Genomic DNA, 16124 nt, shown 5'->3' on the forward strand with positions numbered 1-16124 from the left:
AGACCTCACAGAAACAGCTACTGCTTTTCTTCTTCATCGATAGTCATTCTACTTTAACATTACGTATAGGGGAAAAAGTGGTCAGTTTACATTTTAGTATAATGGGTGAGAGATACTTTATTCGCACGGATGGGCGATCTCATGGTGTGCCTCGGTATGTGCGTTGACCCAGCCTGCTGGGCTCATCACTTGCCAGGGGAGTCTTGGGGCTGGACTCATGGCTTCCTGAGGGACAGAGACATCAAGGATGCTGTTTGGAACTGATTCTGTTTTATCACACCCTAGAGGCCCCTCCTCACACACACACCCTCAGCCCCCAGTAAGCCGGAGTTTGGAGTGTTTGGATAAGATTCCAAAGAGGCTGGTTTGCCCTCTAAGAGCCGGCACCTTGTCATCTCAGTCATTCACACCTTAGTAGGAAATAGCCCATCAGGTCCTTTCCGGAGAGCTGAGTTTGCCTGGAGCTCAGAGAGGTGCTGGGCCCCCAGGAGCGCGCTGCCTGGAGCCGCGCTGGCCCGCCCTGTGCCCCGCCCAGCCGCAGCCCCAAATCCTAGGCGGTGCATCATCCTGGGGCGGGGCCGCCCCGCCCACCCGCGCCGCCCCGCCCCGCCTTCCGGGGACACTCCCTTCTGCCTATAAGGGCCGCGCTCTGCGCTCTGCCCAGACCACGCACCTCGCCCAGACAGCCCAGCAGCGGGTAAGGCCGGCCAGCGATCTGGGCCGGGCGGGAGAGGCTCCGATCCGCGAGCACCCCTCGGGGTCCTGCGTCCGGTGGTCACCCCGCGCCGCCGTGCGCCCCGCGGGATCTCCGCGTCCGGTAGTCACCCCGCCCCGCCGTGCGCCCCGCGGGGTCCCCGCGTCCGGTGGTTACCGACACCTGCCGTGCGCCCCATCCGGGGTCCCCGGCTCCGCGTTCCGGGAGACCAAACCGGGCGGCCTGCGGCAGACAGAGGTCGCTCCCTGGGGCCTGAAGGCAGAAGGCACAGCCGAAGCCGGAGTCCAGAATGTTTCTCTCTCTGTGACGGTTTCCAGGCAGCCCAGGCGGAGCGGCTTCTCCTTTCTGCGGCTGGAGGCAGGGAAGGGAGGCCAGTGCGATCCTAGAGATTATTTATCAGCAGCAACAGTAATAATTCAACTTAGCACTTACACGCTGGGCAGCCAGCACGACTGTTCCTCTTGCTCGATTGTATGTGGGCTGAGAGTCGAGGTCAGGTGGGGAGAGTGCTTGGCTGAGCTGAGCGCAAGGCCAGGTGCTTCACCTGCAGCCCCTCCGTGCCCGCGGGAGTGACAGAGGATACTTGTCACCTTCTCCTTGTCGGGCTGCCCTACCTGACCCCGGGGCCTGTGTTGGCTTCCCACTCTCAGATCCTTCACCAGCTGTGAGACTGGGGACCTCTCTAAACACCAGCAAGTGAATCTCAAAAACGAGGATACTTCTGTCTCTTTTGCGGGAATTTGCTTTAATGAGTAGCAGGTAGCTATGATTTTCTAATAGAAACATTCTTTTTCAGGTAAAAGTGGGCAGTGGATTCATGGCTCAAATGAATCAGAGACTTGAACGGAGGGTGGGAAGTGTGCGCTCCCACGTGTGGTAGGGAAGGGCCCAGATGCACCTGTCTGCACGGCCAGGGCCCTTTAGGACACGGAGTCCTGATCCCGTGTCACTGCTGAAGCCTTGGCCAGTCGCCCCAAGCTCCCACAGTTGTGCACATAGAGTGTTCTTGCCCTCCGCGAGAGAGAGACAGAGAGAGACAGAGAGGGAGAGAGAAAGTACAAGTTCGTTGCAGGGTATTTCAGGGTGGCTGGCGTGAGTTGAGGAGGAGATGGGGAAGTGGCGTTGTCGATTGGCTGGTGTGGCAGGGGGCAGCTCAGGGCTCTGCTCTGTGTTGCAGCCTCACCATGGAGCAGTTGAGCGCGGCAAACACCCGCTTCGCCTTGGACCTGTTCCGCGCCCTGAACAAGAGCGATCCTGCCGGCAACATCTTCATCTCCCCCTTCAGCATTTCATCAGCGCTGGCCATGGTCTTTCTGGGGACCAGAGGCAATACCGCAGCACAGATGTCCAAGGTGAGCAGAAACTAGCTCTCCCAGCTGGTGCCTACCGCACAGACCGTACCAGAAAGTTGTGCCTTTGAGCTCTTGCAGCGCGTTTGTAGAAAACTGTATTTCGGTGTTCAGCATTGTGTGTTATATTATACATTATACTTCATGAAGTCAGACTTTCAGAAAAAGCCCCAGGAAAAATCCACTGGGATGCAGGCTGTCATTCATGACCCAGTCTTTACTGAGCACCTGCGATGTGCCAGGCTCTGCTTTTTGTGGGACTGAGGACGGAGCAGGAAGAAAGCCGACAACCCCCTGCCGTGCGCTGCTTCCGTTCCTTTCCCACAAGGAGTCAGCATGGCTTTCCTGTAAGCCACGCCCTCCCCCGCCCAGGACTGTCCAGTTTCCGCTTTGCCTGTGATGCTCAGCGACTCCCGTAATGTCAGCTGTGTCTTGATACTTTTGAGCATAATGACACCTAGTCGAGAAGTCAAGGGGACACGAGAGCCTGTGAGTCCGTGTTCCTACCCCGGGGCCTGGCACCAGGTGTGCCCTGGTGGGCTGTGACCCCCGTTCCCGTGTGAGCAGTAGGGCCCTGCCGGGAGAGGGGGCGGGGATGCTGAGGGTCCTGCCTGTCCTTGGTGGGTGTGGAGGGCACCTGTGTGCGGGGCGTGCTTTATGCTGAGTGGGGAACTCTGGCTTTCCTTGAAAAGAGGGGTGAAAGTGAAGGACTTTCTAACACACGGGTCACAGATTGCGCTGCACTTAGAGCCAGGGAAGGTGCAGCCCGATTCACGTTTATGGGCCTATTCCAGCTGCAAAGCTTCTATTTCTGTACTTTAGGAAAAACCAACCTTTTTCATCACTGCAGATACAAAAGCGTTTGAAAGTTTTTAAATATCCACTTTAAAAAGAACCCCGGTTCTAGTCATTGTTAGTCGTCCCCTGCAAGGTAAACTGAGCTTGTGTTTTCAGGCTCTCCAGCAACTTTATAAGCTCAGAAAAGAACAGTCTTAATATTTTACCCCCGTTTCCAGTAAAGAGATCCCTCACAGCACCCCCACGCACATTCCACGTCTCAGTGAGTAAGTGGCCTTTGTACACGGTGGCGGTTCTTCCTTGTGCCTTAAAAGCAAGGAACCAGCCCAGGCCTCATAAAACCAGAAGGGGACTCTAGATGTAACTGATGTATGGGAATTAAACTTTGCCCCATGTTAAGTTTAAGGAAATTATTTTTAAGTAAGTGAGTTACTGATGCCAGTACTGCAAGTAAAAGAAATAAAAACCTCTCAATCTGTACCATCTCTGTGTTCTTACATAGCTGATGATTCTTACCTTTACTGTTTATTTCTGAGAACTTTCAGTAAAATTATATTTGTATAGCATATACATATGAACTTAACCACTTCTGATTTTTGGGGAAAAAAGCGACTTGTGTAAATATTTAGCTTGTTAACCACTCCTATTTGTGGAACTCTAATTATACCAAAAAAGGGATGGGAAAACAGTTTCCAATGTCCTTATTATGTTTCACCAAGTGATACATTTTGGATTTTCTATTACTTGTTCTCCAATGAAAAATGGAAAATGAAGATGGCTGGGGATCATCAATAATTAGTAATATTAATTTGATTTGATGGAAGCAAATGCCAAAGAACCAGCTTATAATTTCAAAAGAAATGGTTATAGAAATAATGTGTTCTTTCTTTTAGGCTCTCTATTTCAAAGAGGTTGAGGAGATTCATTCGGGATTTCGGACTTTGAATGCTGATATCAACAAACATGGAGCTCCCTACATTCTGAAACTTGCTAACAGGTTATATGGAGAGAAAAGCTATGATTTCCTCCCTGTAAGTACTTTGCTCTTCATGTTCCAAAACTCACTAGACAATGCAGACTCTTTTCCAGCACAATCAAGTCACAGAAGTCAGCTTTAAGTTTTATAAACATTCAGCAAAATCATCCAGAATGAAAACACGACAGACAGTTTTCCCGGAAATGGATGTGATTTCATTTTCTAGTCTCCACAGTGAAAAGATTGACCCTGGCTGTTTTGCTAAAGCAAGAGTGAATTCCATGATTCACTTTCAAGTACAATCAGTATTTGCTTGTTTATGAAAATGTTAGTCAAGGGGTAGAAAAGAATTGGTAAATTTTGTTTTATTTTATTTGGGCTGTGCCGCGTGGCATGTGGGATCTTAGTTCCCTGACCAGGGATTGAACCCCTGCCCCCTGCAGTGGAAGCACAGAGTCTTAACCACTGGAGCGCCAGGGAAGTTCCCAGGAGTTGGTAAATTTTATACAACACTGAAACTACTGAACTGTACACTTAAAAGTGCTGGAATGCTGTGTGTTTTTGACTATAGTAAAAAAAAGTAGAAGGGTTAGAATTTTTTTTGTTACAATGAAATATGCCTTTTGGGACAATTTCTGTTGCTTTTCAGGAATTTAAAAAACCATTTCTGTATGGAGTAGGAGTTACTCACATTTCCTATTTTTCTCCTTAAACAGGAGTTCTTAGCTTCAACTCAGAAAATGTACGGTGCTGAACTGGCCAGTGTGGATTTTCTGCAGGCCGCCGAAGACGCAAGGAAGACCATAAACGAGTGGGTCAAAGGGCAGACGGAAGGTGAGCGAGGGCAGCCCTGGTCGTACACACTGATGCTTCCTTTCCTCCCCCCGCATGCCCCTTGCAGGTGACTCCCTCTCCCCTTCCCTAGCCCCTCAGCCTGACCCTGGGGTCCACCTTGCACTGCCCAGGGCCAGACAGCTTGCCTTCTTTCCTTTCCTTTCTTCCTTCCTTCCTTCCTTCCCTTCCCTTCCCTTCCCTTCCCTTCCCTCCCCTCCCCTCCCCTCCCCTTCCCTTCCCTTCCTTCCTTTCCTTCTTTCTTTCCTTCCTTCCTGTCTTCCTTCCTTCCTTCCTTCTCTTCTTTCTTTCTTTCCTTCCTTCCTTCCTTCCTTTTTAAATAAATTTATTTATTTTATATATTTATTTCTGGCTGCGTTGGGTCTTCGTTGCTGCACGCAGGCTTTCTCTAGTTGAGGTGAGCGGGGGCTACTCTTCGTTGCGGTGCGTGGGCTTCTCATTGCGGTGGCTTCTCTTGTTGCAGAGAGTTAAACATGATTTAACTGAAGATGTTAAATGTTTTCTACCCATAAGTTCCCCAAACTACATTTTAAAATGAAAACTAACATTGAACGAGACTAAAAGAGATAAAAATCTTGTGAATCAATATTTACAAGCCGCTGTGGCCATAAATACTTTTCGCCAACATGTTGTCTAAGAAACCAGGGTCGGGATGTGGGGCTGGTTTTTCTCAGGCTCTCTTTCTGGTTTGTGTTACTGTCGTAGTCACGGAACGGTTGAGGCACCCACAGGACACCTGTGTTCCTTCCACAGGGACTGTCACGGCCATGCCACATCATGAGTGGGGCCTGTGTTTCAGGGGAGGAACTGTCCTACCTTTTGGATATTTGTTAAAAGCTTTCCTGTGAGAGTCAGGCATCTAACTTGGAAGATTTGAAGAAGGGAGCTATTTATTAGTGACAAAACATTTTGGTTAAGAAATTGTTCTTTTCCTGAAAAAGAATGGCCGGTCACAAAATGAGGCCACTACTTATCCCACGTTCCAGAAAGGAAGAGTTTTCCTGGCTTTAGCCTTTAAACAATTGACTTGTTTAGGAGCATCGGCCCTTTGGGGGCAGATTGTGTCCCCCTGATCTGCCCCTCGAGCTGGTTTATTTAAAGTAAAAGCACCCCAGGGGGCTTGGCTGACTTAGTACCATGTTAAAGGAAATTAAATAGAAGGAAGAATTTGAGTGGCATTTCATTGCTAATCAAAGGTCAGTTCAAATGTGGAATTCTGATAGGTGGATTTTTAAAAAGCTAACTTTGTCTTTTTTAGGGAAAATTCCAGAGCTGTTGGCCTCAGGTGGGGTTGATAGCACGACTAAGCTGGTGCTGGTGAATGCCATCTATTTCAAAGGAAACTGGCAGGAGAAATTCATGATGGAGGCCACAAAAGATGCAGCTTTCAGACTGAATAAGGTGAGGGCAGGTGACCTTCTAGATGACTGTGCGCTCTAAAGCCACGCTGAGAACAATGTTAGTGACCTGTGTTTTAATTGTTCAGAAAGACACAAAACTAGTGAAAATGATGTATCAGAAGAAGAGGTTTCCACTTGGCCACATCAAGGACCTTAAGTGCCGGGTGCTGGAACTGCCCTACGAGGGAAAGGACCTCAGCATGGTCATCCTGCTGCCGGATGACATCCTGGACGAGTCCACGGGGCTGAGGAAGGTGCGCCTCCCACCCCGAGTGATGCGCGGACCCTGTGTGTGTGTGTGTGTGTGTGTCGGGCGTAGGGGCTTGTTCTTTGTTTGCTGAGGTGACCCGGTGTTCCTTCCCAGTTTCCCGTCGCTCCTTTGTAAAGTAGCGCATCCACGTGTTGCAGTGCGAAGCTCCACATTTATTTATTTATGTTTATAGAGACTTTTATTATTGAGGTATAATGACATGTACATTATGTTGGTTTCAGGAGTACAACATAATGACTCTATAACTGCATATGATGTGAAAGGGTTACCATAATAAGTCTAGTTAGCATCCATCACCACACAGTTATAATTTTTTTTCTTGTGATGAGAACTTTATTTCCTGTGCATATAATTTTATTTTATTTATTTTTTTATTGTACGTTTTTTAATATCTTTATTGCAGTATAATTGCTTCACATTGTTGTGTTAGTTGCTGCTGTATAACAAAGTGAATCAGCTATACGTATACATATATCCCCGTATCTCCTCCCTCTTGCGTCTCCCTTCCACCCTCCGTATCCCACCCCTCTACGTGGTCACAAAGCACCGAGCTGATCTCCCTGTGCTATGCAGCTGCTTCCCACTTGCTATCTAGTTTACGTTTGGTAGCATATATGCCACGCTACCAAATGCCAGTCTCTCACTTCATCCCAGCTTACCCTTCCCCCTCCCCGAGTCCTAATGTCCCTTCTCTAGTAGGTCTGCGTCTTTATTCCTGGCCTGCCCCTAGGTTCATCAGTACTGCTTTTTTAGATTCCATACATATGCCTTAGCATACGGTATTTGTGTTTCTGTCTCTGACTTACTTCACTCTGTATGACAGACTCTAGGTCCATGCACCTCATTACAGATAACTCAGTTTCGTTCCTTTTTATGGAAGGCCCACATTTAAATGTTCAGCTACTATCGGTGCACAACGTGGCGGGAATATCTAAGGTACAGACCGAGTGGAACGCTAGCCAGGGGCAGCTCGTGGAGACTCCCTTAGATGAGCTTTGGAGGACCGTGCCATAAATGGGGACTGTTTCATTAAAACAGTTTTTTAAAATTAAAAACCCTCGACCATTATAGTTTCGCCATGTGCTGTAAAATCTGGTCGTTCTCACCCCAGTTCACGTAGGTTGTGCATTAAATGTCCAACTGCTACATGACAGGAAAAGATCCATGTGGCCTGTTAGTCTGAGAGATAAGCCCGCTGCCTAACCTGAACTTTGTCTGCGGTTTCTCTTATTGTAATTTAAAGGCAATGGTGTGTCTTGCCAGGGCCAGGAAGAGGCAAAACTGTGAAGAGTGAGGTTTTGCTTCAGTGTCTCTGGCCTGTTGTGTGCTTTTCCCCTCCCCCACCCCTTACCAAACTTGCTGTTGGATGGCGTTTAATATTAGCCATTTGCAGCTCTAGAGCATAAGTTAAAACCACTGTGTTCCTTCTTTCAATTGTATTTGCATACTTGTCCGTTCCTGATTATCAAAAAGAAAGTCTGGAATGACCAGCACCAGTAGAAAAGTGGAAAGTGCGTCTGTTCCAGTGCAGTAGCAGTGATAATAGTAATGAGCGTAGCTGACCTTACACAGCACTTGTACAGGGTGACTCATTCAGCACTTACCGCGCTCCAAGTATGTGCTACTGTTATCCCATTTTAGATGAGGAACTAGGGCCATTTCTGTGTTTACCAATGGGCTACATCTATCAGAGATAACTTCAGCTGTGTGAGGTTCCCAGATGAACACAGTGATCACTGGGGTTCAGAATAAACAGAATGAAATAATGGAAGAAAGCTTTAAAATACCCTCTTGCATCACGCGACCAATTAGGGCAATTTTAGCCAGGACGGCCCGTGACCCATGGGTGGATGGGCCCTTGGTGGCTGGGAACGCAGCTCTGTTCATTATCACCAATAGCCAGAAAGAAATGAAATGCTCCAAATGGAATCTGTGTTGGTACAAAACATGAAGGAAGCTAGGGAGCCCGTTCATTCAAACAATGCTTCATTAACTTCCTTCTATAACATGATTTCAGCTCTTGTTTTTGCCCATTCCGAATCCAGATTGAGCAACAGCTGACTTTGGAAAAGCTGCGTGAGTGGACCAGACCCGAGAATCTGGATCTCCTTGAGGTCAATGTCCAGCTGCCCAGGTTTAAGCTGGAGGAGAGCTACGAGCTCAGCACTCTGCTGGCCTCCCTGGGTATGCAGGATCTCTTCAGTGGCAAGGCTGACCTGTCCGGCATATCAGGAGCCAGAGGCCTCTCTGTATCGAAGGTGGTCCACAAGTCCTTCGTGGAGGTGAACGAGGAGGGCACAGAGGCGGCGGCTGCCACCGCGGTCACCATCGCCCTCACCGCAGAGTGGAGACAGGAGTATTTCACCGCAGACCACCCGTTCATTTTCTTCATTCGGCACAATCCCTCCGCTAGCATCCTGTTCCTCGGCAGACTTTCCTCCCCGTAGAGACTAGAAATACAAAGTCAGGCGTGGAGCATTTTACCTGCCCTTTCAATGGTGACCATTTTCATAGACCTTTACCAGTATAACTACTATCCAAAAATGAATCTTTAATCTCCTTTGTAAGCTCAGTCCTGTTGGCTGGTTACACCCATTAACTTGGCATGGGTATCTGTTCTTCTTTGTTTTTTTTTTTGCGGTACTCGGGCCTCTCACTGTTGTGGCCTCTCCTGTTGCGGAGCACAGGCTCCGGACGCGCAGGCTCAGCGGCCATGGCTCACGGGCCCAGCCGCTCCCCGGCATGTGGAATCCTCCCGGACCGGGGCACAAACCTGTGTCCCCTGTATCGGCAGGTGGACTCTCAACAACTGCGCCACCAGGGAAGCCCAATCCCTCCTTTTTTAAAGCTTAATTTAACGAACACTTTGAATGTTGACTTTGGCCCAGATGCTGGGGATGTAAAAATGAAAATAAATAAATAAATAAAAGAAACTTGCCCCAGTATGATCTGACATTACGAGTGGGAATGACTCCTTCTTCTAACACTCCTTCCGTAGGGGCTGTGAGAAGCCTCCTTACTCTGTGTCCTGTGGGGATCAAGGTAGGACCCACCTCCCACGGGTCCTTTAGGGAGGATTAACTACCTCTGTGCATCTCTAGCCCTGAGGGCAATGCCTGGGACAGGATAGGGCCCGGTGAGGTCTCCGGAGTCTAAGCCCAGACACCCTGCCTTCCACGAGGGTCCTCACTGCCACCCCAGTCCCACACGAGTGCCTTTTCCTCCCAATCCCACTGTATTCCTCTACACCTGCCGTGGCACAGTTCTCATCATTCTGTCCCGAAAAGCTTTCTTCCTAAAGCCAGGTGCAGGGACTCTCTCACCGTCCCCAACCTGCCCGTTTATTTTATAGACATTTCTCTATTTCATGAACTATTTAATTTGGTTCTTCTGTTCATCCCTAACTTCTTTTTAAAAGGATTACAATTTGCCTCTTGCAGAGACAACGGCCCAAACTCCAACTTGTTAATACTTTCAAACACCCTGTGAAAATGCAGGGATCAGGGTTTCATGGCAGCGGCCAACTTATGTTAATTTGGCTTCCAGGCATAGCAACTATAACACAGTTTGAGAAGGTGGCCCTCAGCTCATGGTGTGTTCCTCTGTGTATTATCCCAGCATGGGTGGTTTAATATTACTTAGACCTATTCTCTTTCTTTTTTTAAAAAAAGACAAAATGTAGAGGTATTGCCTGCCAAGTCAGTTGATTTATTGACAAAACGGGTCCTCAGTAATGCTATATACTTCAAAGGAACGCAGTTCAAGCAGTTTGATAAAAAGTATATTGGGGAACAGCTTTTTAAGTTAGCAAGACAAGGCTATGCCTACCTGTGCAGGAACTGTCTTGAGACATTGGGATCCTGTTACGGGCTGAATGGTGTCCCTTCCAATCCTGTGGGGATCAAGGTAGGTGCGCTGGTATCTAACTGCGATGGCTTCTCTTGTTACGGAGCACGTGCTGTAGGCGCGTGGGCTCAGAAGTTGTGGCCCATGGGGTTAGTTGCTCCGCGGCATGTGGGATCTCCCCAGACCAGGGCTCGAACCTGTGTCTCCTGCGTTGGCAGGCGGATTATTAACCTCTGCACCACCAGGGAAGCACCCTCATTTCTCTTTTAACTATAGTAAATACAGCACCTGGTATACAAAAATTACTTTTTAAGTTTAAATGTTTCCATGCTTATGGACTATCATAAATTTTGTTTATGTTTAGAGACTGAATCTCTAAAATAAAAGAGCTTGTTATCTAGAGTGCACTCCAACATGGAGATAATGTGCTCCTAATAATCCCATTGAACATACTTACAAAACACCACTGTGAGACCTCAACCCCACCAAGCTTCAAGTTGATCAAAAGTATAATAATTCACTTATTTAATTTCTTAAACTGAATCGCAAAACAAGCGAATTCAAAATTACTTTTGAAGAGAGGAAAAAAAAAATCAAGATTTTTGTGGATGTTCCGGGTGTCCAATAATCAGCAATTTGAAGGTGGGGACAAGTCTGAGAGGAGCTCACGTCCACTTTCAGGCTGTATGAGCAGGATGAATAATTCGGTCATGAGGAAACCCCTTAGAGGACCGACAGTCCCCTTATGCTTGTAGGGCGAGCCAGCCAGGAGGACTAGGAGGGAAGCAGTGTTGGTGGCATCCACATATTCCCCTGAGGGGAGGGGGTGAAGAGGTGGTGCCTCTAGGACTTCAGGTTGGAAGAAAGGGGTGCACGCTGTGTGTTCCCAGGGTGACGCTCTCCTTGTGGCCCTAGACTGGTCCGCTGACGAGGGACGGGGTGGGTGTGCTCACTCTCACGTGTGTCTTATTTAGAATCAGATTCACCTTCAACGACTCTGTCCTTATAGCTCCTTCTATCGTTAATTCACCTTGTTTTGAGCATGTGATTTTTGCTTTTTCCAGTTCCTTTTCTAGAAGTCTATTTTGCTCTGGGGAGCACAGCCGGGCGTGCTCAGCTTTTCACATGGTGACCTGGTGTTTCAGACGACCCGGACTCAACGCTGACAGTTCTTCAAGACGAGTCTAGGTCTTCATACTCTTAATAGAACGCTAAATTCATTAGTTTGTACCATCACTGAATGCAACAAGTGCGTGGCAAGCTTGTCTCCCCTCTAACCTGTTTTATCCGACTGCCAACTTCTGAACAAAACAAGAGGACTGTAAAATTCCAGCTACTACTGCACAGCACTCCCAACCCTGGGGGACACTCAGGGGACAGGGTCTGTCCTCATGTCTTCAGGCCACCCTGCCAGGGCTGGCCCAGCCCCTTAAGGACCAGCCTTCGCCCCGATTCCTGCACGCTGTTGTCATGGCTGCATCTGCCACACAGCATTCCGGCCGGGGACCAGCCTCATGTATGTCACAGGAGGTCGTGGAGAGGACGTGACCACTGGTTGACCATCGAGCTGGATCCGGGCAATGGGAGGCTCCTCGCTCCCTCCTGTCCTTGGGATGTACGTCTGCCCACAGTTCCTGCACTAGGAACCTCTTCAAGGACTTCTCAACTTGACTTTGCAACTATAATTACAACAACTTACCAGGCATTTTGAGCTATGTTAATCTGGCAGATGACTTGACATTACTTCTTTTGCTTTATTGTGAAATACAATGCACAGGTCATAAGGTTAATTGAACAGTTAATTATAAAGCATGCACCGTGTGGCCCAAGTCAGGAAAGCAAGTCTGCCGTGTACAGGAAGCTGCCTCTGCTCCATGTGACTCCCCCTGGTCACAGCCCCTTCCTCTTGTCTCCCCACAGGTAACAACTCTTCTAACTTTGCGAAAATTTCCTTGCTTTTCTCTGTGGTTTTACCCTTCTGCTATAATCCTAAGCAGTACAGTTTGCTTCAGGCTGATTTTGAGATTTCTATAAATGAACTAATGTTGAAACGTCGTCTTCTGAATCCGGCTTCTCTTGCTCAACTTATGTTTTGTAGCTTCATCCATGCTGTGAATGCAGCAACAATGTGTCCATTTCTGTTACTATATAGTATTCCATTGGATGGATATATCGTGATTTATGTCCCCATTCTGCTGTCGCTGATTTTGGGGGCTCACCGAGAAAGGTACCTCCAGCATTCCTATAGATGTCAGGATGTAAAATGTGAATGCACTTCTCTAGGAGAAGGTTGCTGGGTCAACATTCTTAAACAACTGAACTTGAATAATGATCACCAAACTATTTTACAAAGTACTTTTCCCAGTTTATAATCCCCCCAGGGGTGAGAGAAGCCCAGTGGGTCTGCGTTCTTGGCAACACTTTGAATTGCAGAATTTTCAAAGTTTTTGGCAATGTGAGTGGGAGAGATCTCATTATGTTTTAAGCTTGTAAGTTTGTATTTAACACCTTTGTATGCATGTATAAGCCATTTCGATTTCCTCTTTTAAAGTGTTTATTCAAATTGTTTGCTTGGGGTTTTTTAATGTGTTTTTAATGTGCTTTGTAAAAGTTATACACAAACACGATAACCGACTGTCCATTGTATGCCTTTCAATTCTCTTTTGGTTGTGTGCCTTGTCTTTTTAACTGTCTTAATGTTGTCTTGGTAATAAAGAGAAATTATTATTTTTAAAGTAGTAGATTTATTAATCACTCCCTTTATAGTAAATGCTTTCTTTTTCTTCTTTAAAAACTTCTTCCCTACCCCAAACTCATGGAAAATTCTCCTACAGTTTCTTCTAAAATTTATTTCATTTTATTTTTCATATTGCTGTCATAGATCTTAAATACCCTTGGCATTGATTTTTTGGTATAGTGTGAGGTAAGGAATATTTTCCTTCCTTTCTTTCTTTCCCTCTTTCTTCCTTCCTTTCTTTTTCTTTCTTTCTTTCTTTCTTTTTTTCTGTCTTTCTTTCTTTCTTTCTTTCTCTCTTTCTTTCTTTCCTCCCTCCATCCCTCCTTCCCTCCCTCCCTCCCTCCTTCCTTCTCTCTCTCTCCTCATCTTTCTTTCTTTAATTTTTTTTCATATATTCAATTGCTGCTACCTTTTTAAAGTATTCTATCATCTCCCCACTGATGCCTTGTCACCTGTCATACATCAAATGTCAGTACCTGCAAAGATCTGTTTCAGCCTGCCTAGCTTCACACACACGCAAGTGCATACACACACACAAACGCACACCCTTTCTTTGGGATAGTTATTGGGATTGGGATTGATTTAAAAAATCAGTCAGAGAAAAAGGACTATCATTACAATATTGAGTTCCACTCAATGAATGTGATATATTCATTCCGTTAGATTTTTAAACATTTCTGTTAATAATGTTAAATTTTTTTTTGTATAGAGGTTTTGCATATATTTTATTAGCTATATTTCCAGGTACTTGATTTTTTTGATGCTATTTTAAGTGGTACTTTTCTTTTAATTTCATTTTCTGTTTGTTGCTAGAAATACTGGTATATAGTCATTATCTTGCTAAACATGAGTAGTGAATCTAAGTACAGAGTTGGATAAAGTGATTAGTGCACTCACACCAATGGTCATATAGAAAACACCGCCCGTAATGGATTTAGGATGTATCTGAACACAAGGGGTATTTACACAAATTGACCATATACTGGGTCATTAAGCAAGTGTCAAAACACTTCTCACCATTGAAGTGATATAGAGATCATGTTCCCTAACCACAATACAATTACCCTTGAGGTCAGTAACAGAAGGACGATTAGTTCTCAAACATCTGTTGGTGCCGGTCTGGCGTTTTCTCCTTGCCATGGATCCTACGAACCTACCTGTGGATCTTTGAAAAATTTATTCGGCACCACCTTTGCCATTGGGCGCCTTGAACCAAGGACTGACGTGTCCCCACATGAGAGAGTAGACAGGACGCTTCTTACCTGGACTGGGGGGTTTGAGTGTGGCTGGGTGTCGGTGAACAGGAAGGGCAGGGGCTCACTAGGTCCTCTGAGTCCCTCGGGCACACCCAGCACAGTTAGGGGAGTGGAGATGCTGGGTGGCAGAGGGCCCCGACCAGCTTCAAGCTGACTAATCCTGGTCGGAGGGTAGGGGTGGGAGGGGAAAGACAGGAAATGATTACCAATGCTCAGTGTGTTTTCTTGCTACTTTGTACTGATTTCTGTTAAAGTATAACATACATGCAGCAAAGCACACAAGTTATGTGTACAAGTCAGTGCATTATCCCCAAATCCATACCCCTGAGTGACCACCCGTCAAGACATGGCAGGTAGGCAGCCTCCCAGAAGCCCTCCTCTGCCCAAGCCACTCCCACTCACAACGCTTGTGTTAAGAATGAACTGGGGATTTGCTCTAATCCGGCCTCCCAAGGCAGCTGACGTGGACGTGAGTGTCATGAAGGAGGTTTATAGGCACAGATTTGCAGGGAGAGGACGCACACGATGACACGCCACATTGCGTGGGACCTGGGAAGCACCCAGGTGGGCCAGCAAGCAGAGGAGGAGAGGGCAGAGGTGGTGGGGCCTTTACCGGGGCCTTTATTTGGGCTCTTGCAGGGAGGAACAGGCAGGACACGGCAGGTGCACTAGGTGAGCTTGGGGCTGGACTGCATAGTTTGGGTCATTTTGGCGGGTTAGGGATGCGCGGGTGGCCTCTAGCTGCCTGGTGCTGGGGTGGGTTAGGGCCGGTGGGACTTTGATGAAGGGGAGAATTGAGAGTGAGGGCAGTGAGCTGCTTGGCTTGTGTGTCAAGGTGTGCTTGCTGGGGAGTCGTTCCCCATCTCTGGAAACCCACCGGCCCTGGGCCTGCAGTCTCTCCAGGATCAAGGCCCCAGATGCCAAGCATCAAGGACAATGTAGTCAGCGCAATCCGCCTTCCTCCCAAGGGTGCCCTTCTCTCCTGACCTCTAAGCCCACGGGCTGGTTCTGCGCTTCTGAACTCTGTGTAACTCACACCGCCGCGTGCGCGTTTTCCTTTCACGGTGCGCTTGGAGATGCAGCCAAGTTGCTGTGCGTTGCCGTGGTTTGTTCATTTCTGCTGTTGTACACTGTTCTGCTGTATGAGTTGTCCATTCTTCTGCTTGGACCTGACTCAAATCCCGCTGTGATGAACATGCTCGCGCATGTCTCTGGGCGCCCGCCCTCACGAGCATTCATTCTGTTGGGTTTGTCCCAGGGGACGAAATCGCTGATCTAGGCAGGGTACCAACACCTTCGAGCTGAGCAGATACGCCCAACATTGCCCACACGGGCCGTGCCATCCTGCATGTCCGAGAATCTCTGTGTGACCTCGGTCAGGGGCCTTTACACTCTTAAGCCGCAAGAGCGCACAGAGTGGTTACTCTGCCTCGACCTTGCACAGCACGCGGATTGATGGATGATTGGTGTATAAAGTCCCTTCTGTCCGAACCTTATACAGTACATGTATTGACTTAGGAAGCGGTTTCATTTCATATTTGACTCAGGTTACTAACTCCAGGTGAGTACAAATACAAAATGTCAGGAGCAAAAAGAAAATTCAGAACCCGTGTTTCCTTGGTTTACGTGTCTGGGATTTTAATTTTATAGCGCAGCCTCTTTCTCTCGGCTTCCTCACACAGACCTCTTGCTAGAAGCTGATGAGGGGTCTCTAGCTCTCTGAAACAGGGTGGAGACGTTAGCCGTTTTATCAAACCACTCAACTTAACTATGACTGGCTTTCAATAAATGTTGGTTTCTTTATTCCAATCAGCTGTGAAGCACTCTACAATCTTAGTTATTAAGATATAGTTTAAAAAAACTATAGAGAGTATTTTTATCTCTCATTACTGGGTCTTCTCTGGCCCTTATAAACAAATTCTCA

The 16124-nt window shown here is 47.3% G+C and overlaps 1 protein-coding gene across 2 annotated transcripts; it reads left to right on the top strand.

Moving 5' to 3' along the window:
* The first annotated feature begins 613 nt into the window (after window positions 1-613).
* LOC132527777 (leukocyte elastase inhibitor-like) lies at window positions 614-9294 on the top strand. Of its 2 annotated transcripts, XM_060163814.1 has the most exons (8): window positions 647-697; window positions 1366-1474; window positions 1893-2067; window positions 3756-3893; window positions 4555-4672; window positions 5949-6091; window positions 6177-6344; window positions 8407-9294. In XM_060163814.1, exons 2-8 carry the CDS (start codon window positions 1464-1466, stop codon window positions 8806-8808), a joined length of 1155 nt encoding a protein of 384 aa, XP_060019797.1. In that variant the 5' UTR covers window positions 647-697; window positions 1366-1463; the 3' UTR covers window positions 8809-9294. The 2 variants fall into 2 exon arrangements, with proteins under 2 accessions (XP_060019798.1, XP_060019797.1); XM_060163815.1 differs by lacking the exon at window positions 1366-1474 and having other exon boundaries at window positions 614-697.
* The last annotated feature ends 6830 nt before the right edge of the window (window positions 9295-16124 follow it).

This window comes from Lagenorhynchus albirostris, chromosome 10 (genome assembly GCF_949774975.1).
Source record: "Lagenorhynchus albirostris chromosome 10, mLagAlb1.1, whole genome shotgun sequence".
NCBI classification, from domain to species: Eukaryota; Metazoa; Chordata; class Mammalia; order Artiodactyla; family Delphinidae; genus Lagenorhynchus; species Lagenorhynchus albirostris.

What these genes read in the sequence shown, in the direction of transcription:
- LOC132527777 (XM_060163814.1), top strand. An exon ending in GGTCAAAGGGCAGACGGAAG is followed by an intron (nt 4,673 to 5,948) that starts GTGAGCGAGGGC and finishes TGTCTTTTTTAG; the next exon opens with GGAAAATTCCAGAGCTGTTG. An exon ending in CAGCTTTCAGACTGAATAAG is followed by an intron (nt 6,092 to 6,176) that starts GTGAGGGCAGGT and finishes TTAATTGTTCAG; the next exon opens with AAAGACACAAAACTAGTGAA.